The sequence below is a fragment of the Acomys minous genome (genome assembly GCF_964271855.1).
Source record: "Acomys minous genome assembly, chromosome: 15".
Classification (NCBI taxonomy): domain Eukaryota; kingdom Metazoa; phylum Chordata; class Mammalia; order Rodentia; family Muridae; genus Acomys; species Acomys minous.
In genome coordinates this window covers 97,204,930-97,218,622 of record NC_140497.1, presented here as the reverse complement: position 1 = coordinate 97,218,622, position 13,693 = coordinate 97,204,930, and the positions used below count along the sequence as shown (strand labels likewise).

Here is a 13,693-nt window from a genome sequence, read left to right as displayed (position 1 = left end):
AGTCAGTACTGCCCCACCTCACAATTATCTCAGTCAGTACTGCCCCCACCTCACAATTATCTCAGTCAGTACTACCCCCCACCTCACAATTATCTCAGTCAGTACTGCCCCCACCTCACAATTATCTCAGTCAGTACTGCCCCCACCTCACAATTATCTCAGTCAGTACTACCCCCCACCTCACAATTATCTCAGTCAGTACTGCCCCCCACCTCACAATTATCTCAGTCAGTACTGCCCCCACCTCACAATTATCTCAGTCAGTACTACCCCCCACCTCACAATTATCTCAGTCAGTACTACCCCACCTCACAATTATCTCAGTCAGTACTACCCCCCACCTCACAATTATCTCAGTCAGTACTGCCCCCCACCTCACAATTATCTCAGTCAGTACTGCCCCCACCTCACAATTATCTCAGTCAGTACTGCCCCCCACCTCACAATGATCTCAGTCAGTACTACCCCCCACCTCACAATTATCTCAGTCAGTACTGCCCCACCTCACAATGATCTCAGTCAGTACTGCCCCCCACCTCACAATTATCTCAGTCAGTACTGCCCCACCTCACAATGATCTCAGTCAGTACTACCCCCCACCTCACAATTATCTCAGTCAGTACTGCCCCACCTCACAATTATCTCAGTCAGTACTACCCCCCACCTCACAATGATCTCAGTCAGTACTACCCCCCACCTCACAATTATCTCAGTCAGTACTGCCCCCCAACTCTTAATTAAAGAAAGACTTTGGGTTTTATTTCTCTTTGTGATGTGTGTGTGTGTGTGTGTGTGTGTGTGGTGTGTGTGTGTGTGTGTGTGTGTGTGTGTGTTGTGTATGTGTGTGTGTGTTGTGTGTGTGTGTGTGTGTGTGTGTGTGTGTGTGTGTGTGTGGTGAACCTCGGATTTTTCTACTTTGGATGTATAAGAACTGGGTTTTTAATTGGCTTGGAGATAAACAGATGCTTATAAATGGAGTACACCTAAGCTTGCTAAAAATATGTTAATCCAGAAGCCTTTTCATTCACACAATATAACTAAATCCTTGGTAAGTAAGCTGACTTAGAATTTGCTGGTAAAACAAAAATGAAGTTTTCAGAGTGGTCAACAAACGTTTTCAGCTGGGTTTGCTGCGTTGTGTAGGCGGCTGTTTGCACAGTTGTTTGATATATGAGGCTAATATAGTATCATTGGCTTAATTAAAGCTAACATATCTTTTGTCATCAATGTTAAGCACAATACAGAGCTGACTTTTTCTCTGTTAGATGTTTAAGATCAGACAGATTTGGATACGTACACACAATATGCAAATATGTCCACTGCACTTGAGTACCAAGGCTTAGCAAATTCTTAGGACATTTCTTTGACAGAGAGATAACTTAAGATGACCCTCAGAAATGGAGGAAGAGTGGCCTGGGGGTGAGGGGGTGGACAGGGGCTGAGAGGAATGGACCCTTACACTAGACTGATATCTCAGTTGTCATATGCAATTTAGATTTAATAGATTTAAATAAATTAGGTAACGGTAAATAAATGCTCAATTTTGAACTTTCAATGTAATTCCAAAATACATTATGCTGTATGGAATTAGTTGACACTCTTGTGATGCTAAGCCATTAGAATACCGATACATCACTTGCTCTATAAGGAAACATGTTTCTGGGTATTCTGAAATACTTTCTTGGGTGGTGAAATGGCTCAGTGGGTAAAGGTGGTCACTGACAAGCCTGACACAATAAATGTTTTTAAAAGTTTCATAAAGTGTGAGTACAAGGTACACAGTTAAAGTATTTTATTTCACAGGTTAGCTATTTAGTTCAGTAGAAATTAAAGTGAATAAGAGGGAAAAAAAAAGTCTTGGTTATACATAAGGATATGAGAGGAAAAGCTTTTGTATGAGAAAGAACTTCGTAGCAGGGGTAAGGACTAAAGTAGTCCATAGGTTTCCGAAGGACAAATCTTACAAATGAACTTTATGTGTCATCAAATGTGGTGTCGTTAAAACATTGATATGTTTCTCTAAAACACAGCACTGATACACAAACATAAAGCCAGAGTCTAACCCACAGTATTAAAACAAAAAAAGTGAATTTCCAGAAATATTGATCTGATTAGTACAAATTTTCAAGAGGTTATTTTTAGTTCTGAATTGTTTCCTTAAAATTTCAACCATTTTCTACCTGCACCTTTCCCTGCCCTAACACTCCTGTTTAAGTTCTGACATAGAGACTGACTCTCAAATTTTCAGTCTGCTCTGGTGATCCCTCCCTCCCAATTCTGACTCTGCTATCTGGATAATAAAATTGTTTGTCTGTTTGTTTGGTTGGTTGAGTTTTGTTTTGTTTTGTTTTTTCAAGATAGAGTTTCTCTGTGTAGCCCTGGCTGTCCTGGAGTCTTTGTAGACCAGGCTAGCCTCGAATTCACAGAGATCTGCCTGCTTCTGCCTCCTGAGTGCTGGGGTTAAAGGCGTGCGCCACCACTGCCAGCAGACTTTATGTCTTATTTGAAACATTGCTGGCTCTTGGATATTTTTCTAGATTTAAGAAAGCTTTCTTAAGATTTCTACAGCTTATAGCAATTTGACAAAACATAAGCAATGGCAGAAGCGTTTCCTTATTTCCTTATTTGGGTCCTCGGAAATTTAAGAAGGGCCTGAGGCATTTCTATTTTCTTCTGACCCTGTGACTGTTTTTGCACCGAGTTAGTAAAATGCGTTCTCATGGAAGTTGTCTTTAAACTGAATGACACATTTTAAGTTGTGCACAGGATTTTGGCTTTGAGGGCCTTCCCTGTGTAATTAACAAGTTAAAGTAGCAGGCCTAGGGACCAGGGGTTAGGGAATATAGTCGCGTCTAGCTCCTGCCTCTGTTTGGCTTTCTTGCTTTAAGGTTCCTATGTCTGAGAAATCACTTTCTTGGCTGTATTTGTGCAAGCCAAATTTGATAAAATAAAACTCACCTAACACATTAAAAAAAATTCTCAGTGTAACTAAAAGAATTACATCCAAGAAAAATGAAATGTCTGTGATCACACTATGATGGGCAATGCCTTCTAATTCCTTCATCTATCTATAAAGTAAACTAGATTCTGAATTCTTTTTGTTTTCTCTGATGTCTCAGTGCGGCTTTCAATCATTAAGGTCAATAGTTACTGCTTTCTAAAGCTCCGTGAGCTACAGATGGACAACTTGATGTAAGTTTCAAATACAGAGCCTTTAAAACAGAACAGGCAAAGGCAAAAATGGCGAAAGAGGATGAAAAACACAGTCTGAACAAGACTGTAACAGAAGACTCTGACCTTTAATTTTTCCTCGCTTGTGAGAGGGATGACGATATTGCTGTTACACACAGCAGCCAGGTTAGCTACTTTGACAGAATCTGACCCAAGAAATCTTTTTTTTTTAATCCAGTGGGTAACTTTGGCAACATCACCAAGACAAGTTTTTGCTCAAAATCATGCAAATGCCCCCTTTTAAATGATGCCTCTTTAATTATAGGATGTCAGGTGGTAAATTTGCTCTAGACCAGCTATTAGTTGGGTGAGGAAAACTCTGTGTTATTGCCAAGACTGTGTGCTGTTTCTGGGTTTCTCCTCAGAAGAGTTAAAACCCAGCCGACTTGCTGCAGTAAGTCCCACAAACTCCTGAGGACAGCTGACTTCTTTAATTGGTTACCTTTAAGCTTAGGTTTGCATAACATGCCTCCCAGCAACACTCTGCTATGCTCAGACATCTGGGCCTCGCTCAGCTCTTATGAGAGAAACCGTGTCCGGCAACAGGTGGGTACAAACACAGAGACCCACAGCAGGCAGCGCGCAGAGAGGGAGGCCTTGAAACACTCAACTCCAAAGGGATGTCTCCATCCAGTCCCTCCCCTCAGTGCTCAGGAAACTTCGTGGAAGAGGAGGTGGAAAGAGTGTAGGAACAGGCAGAGAGGACACCAAGGAACGGATGCCTTCTTCACACAACAGGATTGGCACACATGTGGACTCACAGAGACGGTGTCAGTACGCAAAGGGCCTGTATGGGTCTGCTCCAGATGGGCGTGGCCCTAGAGCTAGCAGAGCTAGTGGACACGTGCCCTCATCCCTAACCCAGAAGCTATCTCCAATTGATGGCCACTTGCAAATGAAAAACAAAATCAGTTTTAGTTTTCTCTCCAAGGAAGTCTAACTGAGAAAACAAATCTTCCTCCTCCACCTCCTCCTTCTCCGGTTTATTTTTTTTTTCAAGACAGGTTTCTTAAAAAAAAAAAAAAAAAAAAAAAAAAAGACAGGGTTTCTCTGTGTAGCCCTGGCTGTCCTGGACTCGCTTTGTAGACCAGGCTGGCCTCGAACTCATAGCAATCCGCCTGCCTCTGCCTCCCGAGTGCTGGGATTAAAGTCGTGCGCCACCAAATCTTTCTTAAGGCTAGGCCCCATGCCCAGTAGGAGACAGCCCAACAGAAAATGAACACAACAGCTTCTTTGGAGGTTCTTTGTTTTATAATGTTAAGTTAGGATTTTTTTTGCAGGTCCTTTGTATATACATTATGGCTTTCAGTTTTGTGGACTCCTGTGTGTGCAAATGTATATGTCTCTGCATCTATATGCATTTCCTGTGCTTTTTCTTTGACTTTTTTTCTCTTATTTGGTTGTTTTGGTCCTTTTACTACTTGTTTTATCTTATTATATTTTATTAAAAATAAAATAATAAACCTTTCTCACAAAAACTGAGGCTGTCATATTATTGTTAACAATCCATGATTGGAGAGATGGCTCAGAGGTTAAGAGCACTGACTCCTCTTCCAAAGGTCCTGAGTTCAATTCCCAGCAACCACATGGTGGCTCACAACCATCTAAAATGAGATCTTGTGCCCTCTCCTGGCAAGCAGGCAGAACACTAATACATATAATAAATAAATAACTCTTTAAAAAACAAAAACAATACTTTGTATTGCTTATTTTAAAATGGTACTTGCTGTCTGGCAAGTATGGATAGAAGTTCAGCTCCTAACAAAATGACAGTTGGCCCAGGGTAGTTCATGATTTTTTTCCTTTTAAAAAAATTATTTCCAGGTGCGGTGGCTGCATACATGTAATCCCAGCACTCGGGGAGGCAGAGGCAGGAGGATTGCTGTGAGTTCAAGGCCAGCCTGGTCTACAAAGTGAGTCCAGGACAGCCTGGGCTACACAGAGAAACCCTGTCTTAAAAAAAACAAAAACGAGCCGGGTGTGGTGGCATACACCTTTAATCCCAGCACTTGGGAGGCAGAGGCAGGCGGATCACTGTGAGTTCGAGGCCAACCTGGGCTACAAAGCAAGTCTAGGACAGCCAAGGCTACACAGAGAAACCCTGTCTTGTAAAACCAAAACAAACAAAACAAAACAAAACAAAATGGTAATGTATTTATTTTATGTGCTTTGGTGTTTTGCCTGCGTGTATGTCTGTGTGAGGGGGTTGGACTCCCTGGACGTGTTACAGATAGTTGTGAGCTGCAATGTGGGTGCTGGGGACTGAACTTGAGTCCTCTGGAAAAGCAGATGGGTTTTCTTAACCACTGAGCCATCTCTCCAGCCTTAGATTTTTTTCCTTTTTTAAAAAATCTACCCCTTGTCTCTACTTCCTTGAGTACATTGATAGTTTGCCAGGACATAGGGTTTCTCAGTGCTATGGTTTCCTATTGTCAAATAAATATCACTACTTTCTCTCCGCTTGTATTTTGGGCTGACGTCATGTGTGCAGTCCTGGCCTCCTCTGTGCTAGCTAACCTCTCTAGAACATAGCTAGACAGGGCAGCAGACCACGCTGCTTTGTTGAGTTATGACATGTTCTGGGGAGCAGAGAGCCCAGCACTTAGCCCCCCCCCCGACTTTCTGGGCTCTTGGACATATGGCTTCGGAATATGAGACCTTACTTCATTCTGACTGGTTACCAGAAATACTGTAATGAGCCCAAGACCTAAGGAGGCATCTATCACCTCCTCTGCTCCTAGTGGGACGCTGTGACACTCACAAGTGCACTTATAGGGTACCGGGGCAGACAGATCTCAGTCCGTGAGTTCGGGCCTCTGCTCAGAGATATGTCCCACACATCCCAGTGCTGCCAAGTTCCCCATAGGACGGCTTTGTGCGCAGAACGTTTCCCCCCACAGAGCCCCACCCTGGGACATGCTTCTGGTTAGAAGATGAGGCTTCAGAGGCAGACATGACATCAGAAACGTTAGCGGTCTGATATCCTCAACGCCGAGCACACGGGCACTCACGGCTCAGGGGAGCTGGTTTCGCACACGTACTCAGGCAGAGTTTACCTGTGTCCTGTTTTATGATCAGGGTCTGCCTGTGCTCATGGCCTTCTTGTACTGGTGACGGACATACCTGTCCTCATGATCCTTGGGCCCTCAAGGTCTTCCTATACTCATGGCATGCCTGTCCCCAAGCTCTGCCTTGCTCACTCTTTAAGTTGTCTACCTTTCCTCAGGGCCCGTGTGTGCTCAGGAGCAGCCAGGGTTAACCACTGCAGCTCCCCACTGTGAAGCAGACGCCATCTCTCCAGCGAAAGCTGGACACAAAAGTGTCTAGGTTGTAGTGAGTACCTATGTGCGACTGAAAACTTTGGTCGGTCCTGTGTTGTAGGGTCTCCCACACTATAGGACAACACTGCAGTCTGCAGAGGCCCACCATGCGGCTTATTCGCAAGGAAGACACCAAGTGTGTTAGGGAGTCGTGTGTTGTCTGTCTCCGTGTCTTTGCTGAAAACCGGTATGTGAACCCAGGATCCCATCCTTGACACAGCAGAGTGTCCTGCTGCCACCGGTGGAGACCTGGGTTTTGCTGGCATTAAATGTCACTCCTTTTGCCCCAGTCAGAGATCAATACAAAACCCCGCACAACCAGCAGTTTACAGACTCACTCATCACAGGTAGGAGGCATGGTTGTCCCCTACCGCCAAGGATGTGTCTTTTAAGCTACTAAGTGACTAGAAACACTTGAGGGGGGCTGCAGGACATGGGCAGCCTGGGAACAGGATTTAGGACTTGAACTTAGCCCAAGAGCAACACCACTACTCTGGTACGGGTGGTGGGCAGGTACCCCATCTGTGGGAAAGACCCACCTCAGGCTCAGGGCTACGTGTAAGCCCTCAGCCCTTCCAGGAGGGGCGGGGAGGGGAAGGGAGGAGTGGGGAGGAGTGAGAGAAGAAGGAAGGGGGAGGGGTAGGATGAGGAAGGACGGGTTCTGCCCCAGCCTCCCCTATAGGCCACTTTTCTTGTTTTGTCGGTAATTTATGCTCCGTCTGGCTCAGGGATGACCCATTTCTTTAAAAGGAAGCACAGGGAAGGCCGAGATAATCCTGCAGATTACTCTATTCAGGTCGCTGGGTAGCTGCCTGTTTATAGCAGATAAGGATAAGAGGATTGCAGCACCCTTCTGCCCAGCCTTCCCTCTTGGCTAGGAGCGAAGGCAGAGGTGGTGAGAATCTGTTCAGGGCGGGACCCTACCCTGCTCTGGGACTCCCCCCTACTGGATGTGGTTGGCCGTGCACCAGGTGCTGAGGAAGAGAAACAGAGCAGGCAGGGAGCGGAAGACTGTCCTCCAAGCCTTCTGTGGAGCTCCCCAACGCCTGGAGTACACTTTGACCCCTCTCTGAGGCCTCCCCAGCCGTGTCACATGTATATTTAGTGGACACCTCACTCAGCATGCCCGCACCCTCGGTGCGTTCCACCCATAGGAGCTCTGCACTGGTTCTGTCCGCCACAGACCAGCAGCTCCCAGGAAGTCACTGTCAATCAGACCGGTCTCATCCTGGTCCCTCAGTCTCTTGTCACTCCACTCCCAGCCTCTCCTGCATCCCAGATTCTCTGCCTCCAGGACCAATGTGGTTCCCTTTGTGGGTAAAGCTGCTTCTGCCATGTCTGGGTGTTTGAGGCATTTGCGGCCTCTATCTGTCCCTGCCCGGGCCTGGCTTCTTCAGAGCCCTATGCAGACAGCTATAGTCACCAGGGCGGACTTCACCCTGACGATCACTGGAGCTGCCCTAGGTCCACACAGCCTGAGGCCCAGATACAGAAAGCTCAGCTAGGCCAGAGGCCGAATCTGAAAAGCCTTCACAAGAGCGTCCCGTAAACAGTATTTCTGTGGCAGTTAGGCAGCCTTGTGAATGTTCCACCCGGGGAAGGAAAGACCCTTCAGAGATCCTTTGGAGCTCGCCCACTCCACCCCCTTTAACTGGAAATGTGAAAGACTAGGTCCTGGAAGGGAAGGACAGGAAGCTAGGCACTGTGAGCGCATGGGACAGGAAAGGGCGAGCGGCAAGAATCTGGCCCTGATCCTGAAGTCCCTGTGAAATCTCTGGATGCTGAGGCAGGGCGTGCGTCTGCACCCTCAATGGAGGACACCTACCTCAGCCACGTCCGGCACGTTCACCATCTTCTTGGTCTGAGCCACATGGCCCACAATCCCGATATCCAGTGGGAAGACGATCTCGGAGTCAGGGGGCACCAGGCATTCCTCCAGCAGGCTGTCCGGCTGCACGCTGAAGAGCCGCGTGGCAAGCTCAGCCGTGCCGTTGCGCTGGCGGTACATGAAGAGGCTGCAGCGGTCAGCATGCAGAATGGTGCAGAGGCGCCGCAGGACCTTGAAGACCACGCGCTCCATATTGACACTCTCCTGCATGTCCTGCACCAGCTCAAAGAGGGCCTCGCTCTCTTCCACCTGGCACAGCTCGCGCAGGCTGCCGCAGTCCACCAGCCGGCCATCTTCACAGGCTCCCACCACATTTTCGGGGCTTAGCTTCTTCCCAAAGTACTGGTCGGCGAAGGTGGGGTTTCCGTCTAGGAAGCTGCGTACCTGTTCCTCACTGAGGCTCATGGTGTCCCTGTTGCTGTGCCCAGGGCTCGCACCACTCCCGGGCACACATGGATTCTGCAAACACTGTTGTCAGCAAAGTCTTTCTTAGCGATGATTAGGGAGCCCAGTGGGGACCGCTGACTCACTCACACCATAGAAGGAGCCTGTCCTCTCTCTTCTGAGAGGCCCGGCAATCTTAGCTCTTCTGGAAAAGTTGGATATTTTAAAATGGGGTCTGGGGTAAAGGTGGGGAGGGGGGCAGTTACAGGAAGGCATGCCACTTTTGGTGAAACAGGCTCTGAGACCGAATCCCAAACTTGGTAACTCCACAAACATAAACTATTACCCTCTTTGCTTGGGGCATTGCTGAAGGATTTGGGTTGGTCCAAAAAAAAAAGTTCCTGATCTAGGCTGGCTCGGTGGTGCATACCTTAATCCCAGTATTTAGGGAGGCAGAGGCAGGCAGATTGTTGTGAGTTCTAAGCCAGCCTGATCTACAAAGCAAGTCCAGGATAGCGAAGGCTACACCGAGAAAACAGAGAAACTGCCTCGAAAAACAAAAAGTCCCCGATCTTCCTGGGGCTCAGGCACCCTGGAAAGGTGATGGGCAGATGGGTCCCTGCCTGGAAGAAAGGCTGATAGATTTTAGGCAGACCGTTCCTAGAATCCTTGGTTAGAAGCTGCTCCATTTTTCCTGGATATTTACCTGCTATAGAGGACACAGCTTTGGAGTAACTTTACTCTGCCAATGGCCAGAAGTTTAAGCTGAAGAGCCTTGCTATAAACTCAGGACTTTCTTTCTTTCTTTCTTTCTTTCTTTTTTTTTTAAACTTTTTTTATGCCACCAGGACCTTGGGCCACATGCTGTCTCTAGAAACTGTCTCTGTTCTGGACTAGCTCCTCCCTGGCCACAGGGTTGACCAAGTTCATATGACACTGTGGAATTACACAGAGTGCTGTATGAGCCAAGAGGGTAGAGGTGTTTTTTACTTCCCTGTGCTTACTCCAAGCACATTTATTTGTGTTGCTAGACTCTTGTATCCATCCACAGCTGCACATGAGCACTGCCTGACAGACTTGCACATCTGTGTGTCAGGTGAGGATCAGTGCGTCCAGATGACAGGAGGTGCTGGTTGGTGTTGGCTTCTGTGGCAGTATCAAGTGATGACAAGAAGTGTGGCTCAGGCTCGGTTCTGGTGCCCAGAGGCTGTAGGTACTGCAGAGGCTATGGATGCGTTGCACAGCTGTGCTTGCCTGAGCACGAGGACCTGTGAGTGCTGACGGATGGAAGGGAACCTGAGGGCATAGAGCTCTGTCCATTGTGTGAGCTGGCCTAGAGCACCTAGCCTGACCGCATGGGAAGGATTTCTGGGTCTCATTCCAGGGGAGACCAGAAATCAAACCATGGACCTTCGAGGACTACCTGGGGCTCCCTCACTCTGCCTTTCCAAGTATACTTTCCATCAGGGTATAGTGTTTGCCTGTAATTTTGACTTTTCTGCATCAGCTGACAAGGTGTATGTTTGGTGTACACATATTTAGTTATTTCTAAGCATAAAACTAGGGAAATTTCTCCCTGGCTTTGTGCTGGCACCTGTAGTTTTCAGGCACAGCTGTGTGTATGCAGTGGGCCTAGCTGAGCATAACAGGGCTCTGTACCCACAAATTCTTGTCTCTGCTGAGTCACGTACAGCTTCCTTTCAGGAATCTGCTTGGAGGTCTCTCTCTCTTTTCCTAAAAATAATGAATTCTGGCTGGGGAGCCAGGGTTAGAACTGTGGGACAGGGCCAGCTGTGTGGGCAGACACTGCAGTGCTGGGGTTTTTAGGCTCAGGGTAGCAGGCCACCTGCTTGGCATTCAGCCTTGGAATGGCTTGGGACAGGCCTGGCGTGTTATCTCTGTTAGGAGAGAGAAAAATGCCTACGAGGCCACCTTGTTTCTATTTGAGATCCACCATCCTGCCCCAGGACCACAGGAGAGCTGTGTGCGCAGTTGTGAGAACTAGGGAGGAAACCGTAGTCAGGGACCGAATTAAACGCTCACAGGATGAATTTAGCTCGGAGTTCACTCACCGTAACCCTAACCCTTCCAACATCCAACTGTGGTGCCACCATTGTTGGCAAGCTGGCTAAGAGGGGTCAAGAACTCTGCAATGTCGGTAAGAGATCTGCATACATGTCTCAAGGCGACGGCGCTGTACTGATTGTCCCAGCCCCAGCTCTCGTTCTTAAATACCTACTAGTGATGCCTTGGGGTCTTTGATTGGACTAGTGATGCCTTGGGGCCTCTGATTGGACTAGTGATGTCTTGGGGCCTCTGGTTGGACTAGCGATGCCTTGGGGTCTCTGATTGGACTAGCGATGCCTTGGGGTCTTTGATTGGACTAGTGATGTCTTGGGGCCTCTGATTGGACTAGTGATGCCTTGGGGTCTCTGATTGGACTAGTGATGCCTTGGGGTCTCTGATTGGACTAGCGATGCCTTGGGGTCTCTGATTGGACTAGCGATGCCTTGGGGTCTCTGATTGGACTAGTGATGCCTTGGGGTCTCTGATTGGGATGGCCTCAATGAAGTCATGAACGTACAGCTGTGGGGTAAGCCTGTGCGACGCACCCATGAGGTGCACCTGTGAGCTGCTCCCTGTAAGATACAGGTGTGCTCAAGGGGTCATCGGGTTTACCAGATGGCTTCTCTACAGATGCAGCTGGGGGCAGGGGGAGCTGCTTAAGGAGAAGTGAGGCTGCTCCATTCGCCAGTCTCCTATTAATTTTGCCTCATCATAATGTGGGATTTTAAAAAATGAGTCACACATCCTGGGAGTCATTTAGAACAGGGATGTGTCATCACCAGCTGTTACGGGAAGAGAATCTGGCTTCTTGTACCAAATTGTGGAAAGGACACAATTAGACAAGGAGCAGTGTGTTCTTGAATTAAAATTAACCAGTCAGGGGAAAAAATGGCAAGAGATAGAAGTGGGAAAGATTTAGAGCTCACAACCATAACCCCATCATGCTGGAGCAGAGGAAGAGATATATACATCTCGGGATGAGATCCCGGGAGCGAGATAGGAGGACCCGGGGCAGACCAAACACCTGGGCCTTCTGTGGGGACAAGATGGGCAGACCTTCACCTAGGTTTCTTTTTGAGTCAAAGACCAGCGTGGCCTCCAGATCCGTGTGTCTGACCACTCGTTGCTAGGATTGCCGTAATGAGCCACCGTGCCCAGCTTATCTAGGCTTCTTATTTTATTTTCCCAGCTAATAACGACCTGACATAGACACTCCTTGAGTAAGGACTGATGGTCCCTCTGATGAGTCTCCCTCCTGAGCCTGGCAGAGATGTGACTGTGAGTCGAGGAGGCGTCCCACAAAGCAAGAAGCACAATGCGTGTTTACTGCCATCCTTGGGTCCTTTGTCCACCCAAGGGCAGCTTAGGCACCATGATGGGGTTCGTGGCATCTGGCATCTGGCAATATGGAAAGTTGCTCTGTGCACATACATTTCTTTCTTTCTTTTTGTTTTTTGTTTGTTTGTTTGTTTGTTGAGACAGGGTTTCTCTGTGTAGCATTGACTATGCTGGACTCACTTTGTAGACCAGGCTGGCCTCGAACTCACAGCTATCCGCCTGCCTCTGCCGCCCAAGTGCTGGGATTAAAGGCGTGCGCCACCGCGCCCGGCTGCACATACATTTCTATTCCTCCTCCCCATTAGAGAGCTCCTCAGTGTCTCCCCAGTAGGAACCCTTTCGTCCACTTGTTTCCTTTTATCTGAAGCTCTGGGCCACAGGGTTAGAATTTCCAACTCCACCTCTACAAACTGCCCTGGCCCGATGGGACCATTACCCAGTGGACGTTACAGAATTCCAAGATGTGTTCAGAACCACTCACTGGGCCAGTGGCTAAGGTAGAGTGGTGAGTGGCTCATGAGCGTTCATTCCATCCTGAACAGCAGACATCCCGGAGGGGTCAGGAGAGCAGGGAGCATTGTCCCTAAGGGTAAGTGTCCTTCTCGTGCATAGAAGCCAGCTAGGGAGGAAGTGGGGCGCTGAGGCTGGTGTGGTAGGGCCGATCCTCATACACGTGACGGACCCGTTGCTGACCCTGCGTGGTCATGGGTCACCCGACAGTTTATCTGGTTTTGTGGCTTCCTGGGATTCGACCCAGTGTTGTTATTGTTGTTGTTTTAGAGCAACCTGTTTGTTCTCAGTCTTGGCGTCAAGTTCAGCAGTGACTAACACCAGTGGAATAGGGGTGGCAGCCAACAGGCTAGGCTATGCACCCACCTTTTCACATAGTTCTTGAAGAAGGTTCCCAGTAATAATCTTTTACTTCCTTTTGTGATGGCTTGAACCTTGGCGGGTGTGGGGTCTTTGTAAATACCTTCAGGGCTTATGGATTCAGCAGTGCAGTCCATAAGACGTGAAAACACAGAAAGGGCCCCAAGTTCAGCAGAGAGATACCCTCCCCCCCCCCCAGAGCACAGGAGAGCCTGGGAGGACGCCCACAAGTTTCTCCTGCCGTGGGTAGGCCGTTGATGACAGCACGGGGGACAGGCAGGTCACGATGAAGGCCCCCGCTCCCCGCTGCACCCCCCCCAAGTCCGCATGGCAGAGCAAGAGTAAGACCCTCCAGGAACTGAAAGACCTCAGTGCTGTGATCTGTGCGGATGCTGGCGAAGGCTACCGAGCACAGTTGGGAAGGGTGGAGCCGAGGTCTGAGGAGACACAGGAGGCATCAAGCTCTCGTACAGTTCTTGGTGCCATGCTTGTTGGAATGAGGCACCTGAAGGAACATGGGACAGAGCAACGGAAGGAGCTGTTTTAAATTTTCAATTAAGAGGTTAAAAAAAAAAAAGAGGTTTTGCAGCTACAA

General features: G+C 48.2%; 1 protein-coding gene across 1 annotated transcript in view; it reads right to left on the bottom strand.

The window, feature by feature from the left end:
• The window catches only part of PDE6B (phosphodiesterase 6B), a 38,556-nt gene extending 29,611 nt beyond the window's left edge, over positions 1 to 8,945 (bottom strand). The window contains exon 1 of the mRNA XM_084760714.1: positions 8,377 to 8,945. Coding sequence (XP_084616840.1) covers positions 8,377 to 8,844 — 468 coding nt within the window. The 5' untranslated portion in view covers positions 8,845 to 8,945. The remainder of the gene's footprint in view (positions 1 to 8,376) is intronic.
• Between the last annotated feature and the right edge of the window lie 4,748 nt (positions 8,946 to 13,693).